Source organism: Sebastes umbrosus, chromosome 16, assembly GCF_015220745.1.
Source record: "Sebastes umbrosus isolate fSebUmb1 chromosome 16, fSebUmb1.pri, whole genome shotgun sequence".
NCBI classification, from domain to species: domain Eukaryota; kingdom Metazoa; phylum Chordata; class Actinopteri; order Perciformes; family Sebastidae; genus Sebastes; species Sebastes umbrosus.
The window spans coordinates 21,517,821-21,531,745 of record NC_051284.1 but is presented as its reverse complement, the minus strand read 5'-3'; the positions used below and the strand labels follow the sequence as shown (position 1 = coordinate 21,531,745).

At 45.0% G+C, this 13,925-nt stretch overlaps 1 protein-coding gene across 2 annotated transcripts in view; it reads left to right on the top strand.

Moving 5' to 3' along the window:
• Positions 1–12,532, top strand: part of plppr3a (phospholipid phosphatase related 3a) — a 29,116-nt gene extending 16,584 nt beyond the window's left edge. For both annotated transcript variants that reach the window (XM_037746601.1, XM_037746600.1), the window contains 6 exons: positions 531–660; positions 2,413–2,608; positions 4,872–4,929; positions 7,360–7,533; positions 8,930–9,739; positions 10,909–12,532. In XM_037746601.1, the coding sequence (XP_037602529.1) occupies positions 531–660; positions 2,413–2,608; positions 4,872–4,929; positions 7,360–7,533; positions 8,930–9,739; positions 10,909–11,955 (2,415 nt within the window). In that variant the 3' untranslated portion in view covers positions 11,956–12,532. The remainder of the gene's footprint in view (positions 1–530; positions 661–2,412; positions 2,609–4,871; positions 4,930–7,359; positions 7,534–8,929; positions 9,740–10,908) is intronic.
• Positions 12,533–13,925: the final 1,393 nt, after the last annotated feature.

Here is a 13,925-nt window from a genome sequence, read left to right as displayed (position 1 = left end):
CCACACAGAAAAATGCTTGTGTACAGAAAAATACACAGATCACACAAATATGCAAACGTACATCTTCTCCAACGCTCACAAAGCAAATTCAATCTCCCCTCAGAAATGCCGGATCAATGGACACACTGATAAATACACACCTGACATTCCAATACACACCATCGAACACGCCACAGGCCTCCCTGATCAATACGCACACAGACACACACACTGCTAATCTATCAGCAGCATGGAAACGAGCAGAGCTCTCCAACACTCATCTATCATTCAGATTGGAAGTGATCACTATTCGATAGCGCCTCGCCTCCATTCTCCTTCCATAGCTTTCTCTCTCTCACCGTAGATCACAATCACACAAAATGGATATTTGACATTAATAGCACTTTTACCCTTTTTCCTCTCGGATTCTTTTCTCTGTTTGTCTTTTTCTTTCTTTGTTCTCTTTTATATTTTTCTCTCAGTATTGTGTACTATACAATGTGGTAGAAATGTAGTTTTTTTTTTACCTCCTTCTCTCCCTCTGTGTGTAGATTATGATGGGCGAGGGCCTGATGTACTGCATGCAGTCCAAACTGAAGACGTGTCCCAAGTCGGAGAGCAGCATCAATGCTGGAGGCTGCAGCTTCAACTCCTTCCTACGCAGAACCGTGCGCTTCGTCGGTACGTCCAACTACTTATCCTTTTGGGGCTTTTTTGGAGGGAGTTTTTGGAGGAAACATGGCCGTTGCTATGGACATAACAATAGTTGTGGCGTAGCTTGCCTCAGGGGCCCATCTTTTACAGGGTCTTATTAACCGCATGGTTTGTCAAATAGCATTATTCTCCCGTAGATGCTTATTATGTTGGTGATGAAGAGGCATATTAAAAGCACATGATCCAAAACAATTACCTCACTGAAGAGATTCCTTATGCTCTGCATTTAAGTTAATTGGGAACTGCGTAAGTGTGACAGCATTGCAGATGCAGTGTTCAGACTCATGTGTTTTGACTTAGGTTTTTATTAGGGGTGTCAAAGGTAACGCAATAATAACGCGTTAATGCAAATTTGTTTTAACGCCACTAATTCCTTCAATGCATTAATGCAGTTTTAAAGCTAGAGTGAAGATACTGCATCATATGAAACTAGAAAAACCTAAAGAATCCATTGGTACCAACCATATCATACGGATGATAAGAGTATTAAATACTTTACAAATCTCCCTTTAAGGTACATTCTGAACAGATTAAAAATGTGCGATTAATCTCAATTAGCTGTTTTAATTGATTGACAACCCTATTTTTTATTGTTATTATTTTTCAGTTTAACCATACATTTTTCTCCTTTGGAGTTGTATATTGCATTGTGTTTCACTTCTCATTTTGTTTGAGTTATCGTCACCGTTTAGATATCTAAAATATGGTAGTTAATTGCAATTATTGGTTTAAGTTTTTCAACCTGCAGCACGCTCCCAGCGCTCCTCCGTTCACTGGACCGCCGTGAACAGAGAGATCACTGCTGCTGCTCTGTCTGTGCTCAGCGTCTCCTCTCCTCATCCTTCTGTGTTTCTCACACACAGAGGGATGAGGAGAGGAGACGCTGAATATGAGGTAGATGTAGGCCGAGATGTAGGCCTACCTCAAAGTCAAGTTTGCGGGCCCTCTCCCCCTAAATGGTGGCGTTTTGAGGCTGATGTGTCCACGCATTACGCACCGCCTCTCCGGCAGTGCCTGGCTGCAAGCCCGTGTGTAGTGCAGCCTCCGGAGGCCCTTTCAGACAGAGCAATCGGAATATGGACACTGGAGATACAAATTAATGCCAGGTGTAAATGTAATTAGGTTATCTAGATAATGTGTAAAGGGGGTCTATGTTAATTGGCAACTTATGCATCGATACAGAGGACTAATCCTTCAAAGTAAGGTCAGTGGGGGATTAAAATGTCTCCACGTGTAGCTCACATTTGGCCCTTTAGGCTGCCGACGGTAGTAAAGAACGAAACGCTGTTGTTTTTAAGATGGAAATCAATTTTGGCTCAGACAAATTGCTCCATTTACCGGCTGAGCCCTCAACTTGATTCCACTTTTTAAAGTAGGGAAATAAGCTAATTACATGCATTAAATGAAGGGTGACTGGAAAAGAAATAGGCATGATATACCGCTCCACGGGAAATATCCGGAGGCACACTTTGAGCTTTGAAGTGAACAGAGTAATTAATTCACCTTGCCAAATTTCACTGTCTGCCGAAAAGCTTCACAACGTAAGAAAGTGAAGGCTCGTCGTGTCACTTCGGGTTGTTGGAGCGAATTCAATTCAATTTTTTCTCCTCGCAACTGCAGGTGTTCATAAGTGAACAGCTCATAGTGAAGAAACCACCAGGGGCTCTTAGATCATCTACCAAGGCTGCCTTACCATCTCTATCTCCGTCTCTCCCTCAGGTGTTCATGTGTTCGGTCTCCTGGCAACAGCCCTGGTGACAGATGTCATCCAGTTAGCTACCGGTTACCACGCCCCATTCTTCCTCACCGTCTGCCAGCCCAATTACACGGCCCCGGGAGTGTCATGTGACAACAATGCCTACATCACACGGGACATCTGCATGGGGAAAGACCAGTACGCCATCATGTCAGCTAGGTAAGACACAGACATGCATGTAGAGAGCCTTAAAAACAGCATCCATGGGCACACAGAAAGTCTCCATCTGCATCCGCTTATACAAAAGAATAGAAAACATAGACAGACAAATATACAGTGTATTTATTACTGGATATTAGTTTATGCTTCTTATCTCCCTAGCAGGCTGCTCCCATTCCATTAAATAAATGGTGCTTGCTAGTTGATGCACAAAACCATTTACAAACATACTATATATTGTATAAGCCTGCAGTTGCTCATACAAATAAATGCTTTATCAGAAAATGCTATAGAATACATTGAGTTACAATGATGGATTTACAGTAGCTGCACAGTATACTGTATGTTGCTACACGTCCCTATCTTGCAGGAGTGTATATGCAAACTAAGGCGAGGAGTCATCAAAACTAATTTGCATTTGAAGAGGATTAGAGGAGATTAAAATAGCGAAGGAGTGAAATTATTGTCACAGTTGGATGTTTGAAATAATACAATATTTGATTATCAATGATATGCCGCTTAGTAAAGTTAAGGGTTTTATTTGTAAAACAAGACTAACAACGCCCTTCATTGTTCGGTAGCATCTCACTTGCAGGTGTTGTTTGACTTCTGAAGAAACTCTTTAGCAGCTCAGCGTGAAAGAAGCAGACAGACAAGCTACAGCATATGGGTATTAGACAGGCATAATAAGTGCATACTGACAGAAAAGATTACAGCTAAATATAGCTGATATAGGGATAATCCTAATGGTACAAATACACACACACACGTTTGTACTGCTATAAGAGAAGCCATATTTACGTAATGCATTCCCCAGCTCCTAGCCCTAACCTTAAAGGAATAGTTTGACATTTTGGATAATACGCTTTTTCACTTTCTGCTGGAAAGTTAATTGAGAAGATTGATAACAATCGAACTCTCTGTCAGAAAGTAAATAAGCGTATTTCCCAAAATGTCAAACTACTTCTTTAACAATCACAACTAAATGCCCAATGGCAATGGTACGTGTCCACAGTGGTGTTTTTGGACACGAGGGATCACGTCGCCTCCCAGCATTGGACATTTGATGGGCACACCGCTCTATAGATGATTGACAGGTGCTCTCCTTCCCTGAAACAGGAAACCAATACACAATGGAACATTTTCCTGTCTTTATTTCAAGCATTGGAGGGATAGTAGTGGAGTATAAATACATGACTACTAGAAAATATACAGGCTACACCCTCCTACAAGCAAACACTTCCTGGCTGCACCTGATTGGACGAACTCTTTCACTCATGGGCTGTCTGATTTCGAACTGGACCTACATGGCGGCTCGTTTGGAAACTTTCTCTCATATTACGAAAATAGCTAATCGAAAAGTGTTCTTGGAAACATTTGAGGCGAGAAATAAGCCGTGCAGTAGCTGAATCCATCTTCATTTTAGATCGTGAAAGGTTAAAAGTGTTGTGGGAGTTTACAGAGGCGGCGAGTTGCGCCAGACGCCCCCGGTTTTGCATAAAGTACACTAGACCTCAACCTTATTCAAATGAGGAGCAGCCAACCTAACGCCTCGTCTCTCGAAACGCACCAGAATGCATTGCACAGCTGCTTACATAGACAATGAATGGGAAGCGTGGAAATTATAAATCCTGTGAACACGTACCATGACCCCAACAATTAGCATAAACTTGACCTAAATGTAATTCTAGCCTAAAACCAAGTCTTGACCCTCAAACAGGCCTTTGAAAAGATATGAAGCAGCCGAAATGATTCTAAATAAATGTCCTAAATTCATATTGGTCTTCACAAAGACAGCAGAACACTCACCCAACCAACCAACCCACACATACACTCAGGTTTAGCCCTGAACAAGTGGGAGTAGGTAAACACAACAATGAACACACTCACACAAACAGTGCCTTAGTAAGGCAATTAAATGAGATTTATGATTCAGTTTTCTAAACTCTAAATTAGCGGCTTTGACCTCAGCTCATTCACTCTCCTCTAATGTTCCCACTAATGCCCCATGGTATTCTGTTTGTGTTTATTAATGCTCCCGTCCAAGGACGCACGCTCAGTTTGACGAACACACAGTCGGGCAGTCACACAGGTTTTAACGTCAAACACGATCCCGACAACACAAACAGCTTTATTCAGGTTTATTCAAGAGGCAGTAAACACACCAAGAATCCGCTCAGCTTTATTTTGTGAAAACATAAATCTCTCTTTGTCTCTTTGCCTTCACTCTTTCACACCTAACTCTCCCCCTTTCTCCCCTCAGGAAAACATTTCCATCCCAGCATGCAACGCTCTCTGGCTTCGCTGCTGTCTATATCTCCGTAAGCACTTCTGTGTCTCACTTGCCTCCTGTGTCTATGTACTTTGAGCATGATGTATTTGCGTCATATCCGGTATGCTTGCATGTGTTTGTGAATGTGTGTGTGGTTTATTGGGGGTGTCTTTAGTATGAACCGCTCATCGACTGTAACTTTTAAATAGTTTATCCTATTTTGTACAACAAAATCCTTGATGATACATTAATGGTGCTAAACTCCAAATCCAGAGCATTAATGTAGAAGCAAACAACTATTTGCTATGTAAAGATATAGAGGAGTAATGTCTACCTGAGCAGAGAATGAAGTTGCTCTCCCTCTGTGTGTGTTTTAATCTGAGCTTCTCTGTGCTTTGTTGACATAGCCAGTCGAGCCGCACATGCATGTTAGAGCATTTGAGCGTGCCCCACTGGCTAGCTAATCGCGGCCGCTCTGAAATGCGCTCATACGGCGGTTACAGCTGATAACGCCATCACACAATCACGTCTCACTGCGTCTGCGCGGAAGCGTGGCTACCTTGCGATTGACAAGTCGCTACCACGGTGTTGTCCAGTCTGGGAGTTGTCCGTGTTTTCGTCTTTGAACTTTAACCCTTTTACAGTGTGTTTTCAGTTCATGAAAGTTAATTGTAACATTTTAGTCGCCTAAAAAATGTCGTATTCAGCGATCGGTTGTACTTAGCTCCACCCTCTGGTGTCACTTCTGGTTGCAAAAAATCAAGATGGTGACGGACAAAATGCCAAACTCAAGGCTTTAAAACCGTAGTCCACAAACCAGTGCGTGACGTCACAGTGACTACGTCCACTTCTTGTATACAGTCTATGGTTGAGAGCCATGTGGAGGCAATCCCTCAATCATAGATATGCTCTGAATTTGGAATTTAGCACCTTTAATAATGTTTTTGCACTACATTTCTTTACCCTTAGAATTTTTCTTTCATACATTTTCATGAGTTTGTGCAGTTGACAATTTATCTGTTCAATTATCTGTGTTCGTTATAACTATCCAGATGCTTCCCTACTTGTTCTTAACCAACATTGCTGCTGGCAACATGAAACTATTTCCTGCATATCAGAGGGTTTCTAGCTGGAATGAAATCACTGTCACTTCATACATAAATCACAATTACGTTATGGTGTTTACTCACTCAGAGATTTACGGATTTCAGGCTACAGTACCCTCAGGCCAAAGAGCCATTTAAATCTCACATTAAAAAAACAACAGGAACTGTCTTATAATAAGATCAGATTTCTGTTCGCTGTTACATCCTAGTGCATATTGGTAGCAGCTTTTTGCTTTTCTGTAGTCCGATACTGACAGCAGCAGTATGTGAACTGTACGGCAAAGTAGCACTGTCATTTTCCCCATGAGGTAACACCCTCCTACAGACACACACACACACACACACACACACACACACCCACACACACGCACACGCACACACACACACACACACCCTCCTACACCGATGGCTATTGGAGCTACTGGTCATATCACTGCTGCCTCGCTGAGCCCACAATGTGCTCATTAAAGCTCACCAGACCGATTTCTGATGAGACAGAAAAGGCAGGAGGAGGAGGAGGAGGACGAGGAGGAGGAAAGCAGCTGTTTTTGGTTGCTAGAGTTACAACATGTTGTCTAATATCTGCAAAGTTGAGAAGCAGCCCATTAACGCTGCTGTCAGGTCATTTTTCTTCAGTGTTGTTCTACACCGCCCACTACATGAAAACATGTTTTTCTTGTATTCAAAAGACCTTTACAATGAAATGAGACAATTCCACTTGTTTCCATACTTTCTTTTCACACATTTTTTTTTTTTAGAAACAAGCTGAAACCCGACAAGAATAGCAGATCACTTGACATAGCAGACAAATTGCATTGGAAATAAACTGTGAAATGTCACCCTTCGGACAGATTCTTCTTTCTCCAAGAGAAGTTAGATTTGTATGCTCACTACTGGATGGACAAGCTTGTTAAAATGGATATTTTTTGCAAAGCCTGCTTCCATGCCACTCAGCTGTCCTCCACTTTATGCATCGAAATATAGCGTGCATGCAGAGAATTTCAATGTAAATATATAAATATATTCTGTCTCCCCTCCCGTGTCCCTCCTGCACTCTGTTTCACTGTCTGAATATTCATCTTAATGCAGTTAACCTCATATGCAGCTTCTTAAAACAGCTCTAACAATCAATTAAGGTGGTATCATTTACAGAATTGCCATGGAACAAAAACAATGTGAGACAGGTCGTTTTACTTTTTCAATGTAATGTCACCTAAAGAGAATTATTCAAATAAGTGGAGTTGCATTGGAAACAAGTGAGAATATGACACCTCAGTTGGATAAAAATGTCTTTACAGGAAAAAACCTCTTGGGAAATACGATTTGATTTTGTGCATCCATATTTATGTGTGCCTCTCTCTCTCTCTCCGCAGATGTATTTCAACGCCAGCATCAGCACCACGACCAAGCTGCTGAAGCCGCTGATGGTGTTTGCTTTCTGCATGGCGGCGGGCCTCGCCGGGCTGACGCAGATAACTCAGCACCGCAGTCACCCGATAGACGTCTACGTGGGATACCTCATAGGAGCCGGCGTCGGAGTCTACCTGGTTAGTTAAAGGTCCCATATTGTTGAGAGTGAGATTTGATATGTCTTTCTTGATTATAAATCAGGTCTAGCTACTATATAAATCTTGTGAAAGTATCGAAACACTCGATCCATGGAGAAGTGCACACAGCCTGTATTCAGAAACATTTAAACGAGCCGTCATGACTTCCGTAAGGTTGTGATGTCACAACTATATGGTCGCTGGTAGAAGTGGCGCTTAACTCCGTGTGGTTGACCCACACACAGTGACTCCCTGGCTGTAGTGACGCCGTGAAGACGGCGACAGCGCCGATGCAGAAGACCGGAAACACTGACCAATCAGAGCGGACTGGGCTTTTTCGGGGAGGGGTTCTTAAAGAGACAGGCGCTAAAACGGAGCGTTTCAGACAGAGGGTGAATACAGATATTTTCAAACAGACGGTATGAGAAAAATAAAGTGGTTTTTGAACATTAAAGCATGTAAACATGTTTTAGTAGGAAACCAAATACAAATGTGAACCTGAAAATTAGCATAATTTGTCCCCTTTAAACAAAGCGCACAAGAACAAAAGATTTATCTGCGAACAAATTATATTAAAGTGCCTAATTTATTTGTTTCAAGGTAATTACACCTTTTTATGCTAATGAAACTCGCTGTGAAGTGAAATTGTCTTGAAATGGATTTCCTATTTCAGGATTTAGTCTGTGAAATGAGTGCCAGCATATGTTTGTAGGCATTTAGGGATTTGTTTTGTCCCCAGGGAGTAGTTAACAGTCAGCATGCAGCATGGTGGGAATGACCGAATACACTCAAATAGATTTTTTTGTTTTTAATTAAGTTTAATTAAGTTTAGTTGTTTTGCCGTGACTGAATTGTCCCGTTGTATTATTCTAACGCTATCACAGCATGTGCTATCAAACGCCTCTTTTTTTAATCACCTCTCCATACTTTTCTCTCTTAGCTGTTTTTTTTTGTTGTTTTTTTTGGCAGGCTCTATATATAGCTTTTTCTATTACGGAAGGGGAAAAGAGAGAGAATGAATAATCCGATAAGAATTCTCTGGAACAATTTCACACTTCATTTTAAGAAAACTTGTCGTTGCCATTTTCCACGCTTCCGTCCTCCTCTCACTCTCTTTCTTCTTGTCGTCTTTCATATTATAAGAGGGGGAGCGTTTCCTCCTGTCATTAAAGGATGCTTTCTGAGAGAGGGGGGACCAGAGTGAATCATGCTGACCTCAGACTAAACAGGAAGAAGAAATGCCTATTCACGCCCTTGCTCACCACTAATAGGAATATACATTTTTCCTTCCCAGAGATTAAAGAAAACACATTTTCACGCTTCAGTCTTTATTTAACATGCTGGGTACGTCTATTTCCTCCTTTGTTTCTCCTCCCCACCTCCCTCCCCGTGTCAGGCTGTGTTTGCAGTGGGAAACTTCAAAGCATCAGACGAAGACGCTCCCTCTTTGCAGAGACTGGCCCCGGCTCAGCAGAAGGACCTGAGGGTGCTGAGCCAGCGGAGTCATGACTCCCTGTACAGGAAGACTCCCAGGGTGTCTGAGAGCAGAGAGGAGCTGGGGGCAGGGCTGGGGTCCGGGGCTCGCAGTAAGGTGAGGAGGGAGAAGGCGTCCCTGGCCTCCCTCAAAAGAGCAAGCGCTGATGTGGAGCTCCTGGCAACCCGTGGTCCCATGGGCAAGGAAACCATGGTAACCTTCAGCAACACCTTGCCCCGAGTCGCAAACGGCAACAGCCCCATCTCCCCCTCCGACGAGCTGCCTCCCTCGCAGCGTCACATGACCTTCCACGTGCCCTTTGACCCCCAGAGGTCTCGGCAGCTGGTGTCAGAGTGGAGGCAGCGCTCGCTGGAGCTCCGCAGCCAGAGCTCGCGGGACGAGGAGGAGGACGGGGGAGATGAAGGAGGAGCAGCGGCGGGAGACGGAGACCTGGAGATGCCTTCCTCTCTTTATCCCACAGTGCAAGCCAACAAGGGCAACGCCACCCCGACGGGAGCCAGGATGGTGGTGGCGCCCCCACTCGTTCACATCCCCGAGGAGGCCTCTCGGCCGCCGCCCGTCTCCCCCAAGAGCGCCAAGACCCGCGCCAAGTGGCTGTCGCTCACAGAGGGAGGAGTGAAAGAGCCGGGCCCGGGGCCGATTGCGGTGTCGACTCCCCGCGTGCCCAACACGCAGCCCAACCAGCCGCCCAGCCAGCAAAGAGTCACTCAGGTGAGAAGGAAATTAGAAAATGAGTGACTGCAAATCATAATAATTACATAATTTTTCATTCTTTGATTTCTAGTGGCATGCAGCCACTTCTGAAAAATATAGTTTAGACAGGAGAAGAGATTTAATAGCTGCCAAACACTCACCTGATGATTTATTTTGTTGGTAAAATCAAAACAGAACAATTTCTACGAGTACTTTCACAAGGGTTCAAACACTTATTGTAGTTGGAGTTAAATCTGTGAGGGATATTGAATATGTTACTATTAGGGGTGTTACAGTTAACAAGATAATGAAGCGTTAATGCAATTGTGGGCTTGAAAGCTAGAGTGAAGATACTGGCATCATATGAAACTAGAAAACCTAAGGAATCCATTGGTACCAACCATGTCATAACAGCTTGTCGCGAAGGACGGTAAATAACGCTCAAAACGTATGCTAAATTTTGGCGAGGAAAAACTGGCATGGCCATTTTCAAAGGGGTCCCTTAACCTCTGACCTCAAGATATGTGAATGAAAATGGGTTCTATGGGTACCCACGAGTCTCCCCTTTACAGACATGCCCACTTTATGATAATCACATGCTGTTTGGGGCAAGTCATAATCAAGTCAGCACACTGACACACTGACAGCTGTTGTTGCCTGTTGGCTTGAGTTTGCCATGTTATGATTTGAGCATATTTGTTATGCTAAATGCAGTATCTGTGAGGGTATACAATATTTTTCATTGTTTTGTGTTGTTAACTCATTTCCAATAATAAATATATACATATGTATTTGCATAAAGCAAGCATATTTACCCACTCCCATGTTGATAAGAGTATTCAATACTTGACAAATCTCCCTTTAAGGTACATTTTGAACAGATTAAAAATGTGCGATTAATTGCTATTAGATATTTTAATGGATTGACAGCTCTAGTTACTATTACCCTTTACAATATTTACGGTAATAAAAGTCCCTGAGCTTTATTACTCGGCTGTTTTGTCAATACAAATTGCTGATTTCTATAGTAGACGCTTTTCTTGAGATTGAAAGTTTATTTTGGAAACAGCAGTTGACAAAGCAATAGGTAAGGTCCATCCGCTAGCTGATCTGGAGCAACTACTTGAGCACTCTTCTGAGCGTCTTTCATTTTTACATTCTGACAAGATGTTCTTCTTGTCTTCCAGGTGATAGCCATGTCTAAGCAGCAGGGTCATGGGGTCGCTTCGTCCACTAAGACCTCAGAAGGCGGTGGCTCGTCCTCCGGCGGCGGCTCCAACTGTTCCGAGTCGCCCTATTACCGGATCCCATCTGATCGAGACAGCTGCACGGGGAGCAACCCGGGGAGCATCGCCGGGAGCGGGAGCATCGTCACTATCGACGCCCACGCCCCTCACCACCCGGTGGTGCGTGTGTCAGCCGCAAACGGCAAGCCGTGGGAGTGGAGAAACACCATCAGCGGTAACATGATGGCCTCCGACATGGCGGGGGACAAACACCGCGTATCGCTACAGCGGCAGGACAATATCAGTCACTACCGGGATTACCGGACACTCCCAGTGAAAACAGACTCGCTCTGCTCCTCCTCGGCCAGCGGCAGCGCCGAAGGAGGACCGGAGCTGCCTCCCCCGCCTCTCCCTACCTCCACCTCCCCTCTGCCTCACCCTCATCACCTGTTGTCATCCCCTCTACCGCCGCCGCCTCCTCACTCGTCCACTTCCCCCTTGCCTCCCCCTCCTCACCCAAGCTCCTCTCCGATGCTACCTCTTCTCCCTCACCCTGCCTCCTCTCACATGCCCCTCCCTCCTCACCTCCTTACCATGGCCCCACCACCCCTTCCGCCGTCCTCTCAAATGCCCCCGCCTCCTCACCCATCTTCCTCCCAAATGCCCCTTCCTCCTCACCCATCCTCCTGTCAAATGCCCCCGCCTCCTCACCCGTCCTCCTGTCAAATGCCCCCGCCTCCTCACCCGTCCTCCTGTCAAATGCCCCCGCCTCCTCATCCGTCCTCTTCCCCTTTGCCGCCGCCACCTCACCACTCATCCTCCATGCCTCCACCTCCTCACCCGTCCTGCTCCGGCATGCTTCCCCCTCCTCCCCATCCCGACTTGCTGATGGACGGCCACAGCCAGGCGCTGTCCCGCTCCTCCACCCTGCCTCGTCGGCCCTCCGCCCGCAGCCAGGCCGAGCAGGAGCACTACTACAAGGCCATGCAGAACGAGAGGATGTTATAGTAAAGACGTCGTTGTCGTTGTACTTCAGGAGACTCAGCTGAAAAGAGACAGTGAAACAAAGTAGCAGGTGAATAGAGATTTATGACTTTTGAAAAATGACAAAAATGTTTAGAGACTCTGAGACCAGAGCTGCAGATTTGGTCAAAATGCTGGAAATGAAGAGGCAGCAGGGGTGGAGAACCACGGGGAGGTCTGGCAGAGCTCACAAGCACTCAGCAGGGGATCTGGTTTTCTCCTGCTCACACGTACTGCCCACAGCGCCGGCTCAACGGTTCTGACTGGGAAAAGAACAGACAAGAGAAGAAAGGGGAGTCATAGAAGACAAGAGCGGGGTGAAGCATTAAAAAACGCAGCTCACCTCGTTTCAGCATGCGCATCCTCTGTGTTTCTTTAAGACACATTCAGAGGAGGAGCGGAGGAGGCTGCAGCTGAAAGAGAGATATCACGCTGAACGGTCTGGGATTTGCTAAATCAAGTTTCCCCTGAGAGGGGGGATAAGACGGAGAAAACAAAACAACTACAGGCAATACTAGCTCTCCTTACACTAGCGCAGCTGTTTGAGATTGCCAGCCGCTGACACACTCGTGCTTCAAAGCACCCAAAAGCTATGAATAAAGAAAAGAATGCAGTAATGTTAAGTTCAACCACAGGTTCAAGAGTATTAGCCACAACCCACAAAAGCATAGGAGTCGTTTTACCCCGCTGAATACACAAACCAAATGGGAAAATTTATGTTTGACGCCAAGCAAATCTGCCAGTATCCACCAGAGAGAGCTGGCTTAGAAAGCGTTGCTTCTGGTCGGGGTGTGAGAAGGAGGAAGAGGAGGGGTGGGCATAAGGAGGATAACGCACAGTTGGGCACCCCTATACAGACGTCACTGACTGGATTACTGTTGTAAACATGAGAGGCGGTGGAATGGAAAGAGAATTGTTCCTAAATTGAAGAGGGTGGCTGGGCCGCGCGGCACAGCGAGCCAGGCCGCCAGTCTGTCTTTGCTGTGTGCAAAACCTGCCGCGGAGCCCGAAGCAGCACTAAGGAGATTAGCGTTTGTTTATCGAGCCACGCTAGCACACTCTTCCCTCCGTAGCCCTTCGCGTTTGGCCCTCTGGCAAACCACAATGGTGACGGGATTGTTAGTGGAAAGCTGCCCAGCCAGTGGTGCAGCCCGCCATCACCAGCAGCGACATGCACGTTGGCTCAAGCAGGTGCTGGTTGGATGCGACTAGCTGGCTTGTGTTGCCGACAGTCTCTGTTTATACCTGTTTGCATTTCAAAGATGGTGGTACCACTTTCTAACCATGCATACTTCATAAGGGGTTTATAAGTTGTTGCTTTATTACTGATCATTTAGTTATGCTTATTACATGGCTTTGTTGAATACTCGATTCTGATTGGTCAATCACAACGTTCTATAGTCTGTTATTTCTTTATAGCAGACCGTTGCTATGCATAACAGACCGTTGCTATGGGTGCAGTTCTGATGTTGGACTCTGGCGGATCGTTTTTGAGTCAAATTATTGATTTCTTAAGTAAGTAGCCGTTTAATAAGCGGGATAATGTACAGCCAGCAGGTCATTGTTGTGAAATAAACCACTTCAGGGCGATGCAAGACTCTGTCAGGGTTTATTTCACAGTAATGACTGGCTCGCTGTACATTATCCCTTACATAGATCAGTAATAAGACATTCTTAAAGGAACAGTGTGTAACATTTACGGGGATCTATTGGCAGAAATGGAATATAATATTAAGAAGTATGTTTTCATTAGTGTATAATCCGACCGAGACCGTGGCGATTACTAAAAGCAGTAACATCTTTTTTGAAGTGGAGGCTGGCAACTTCAATCACCTTTTCCGACCTCAACGCGTATAAACTCGCTTTGGCGCTTCACTTCTTCCGTTCTCTCCAGGCTCTGTCCTAGTTCCCAGTTTCCCTCCAGATACAAAAACACACGCCTCATACGCACATCC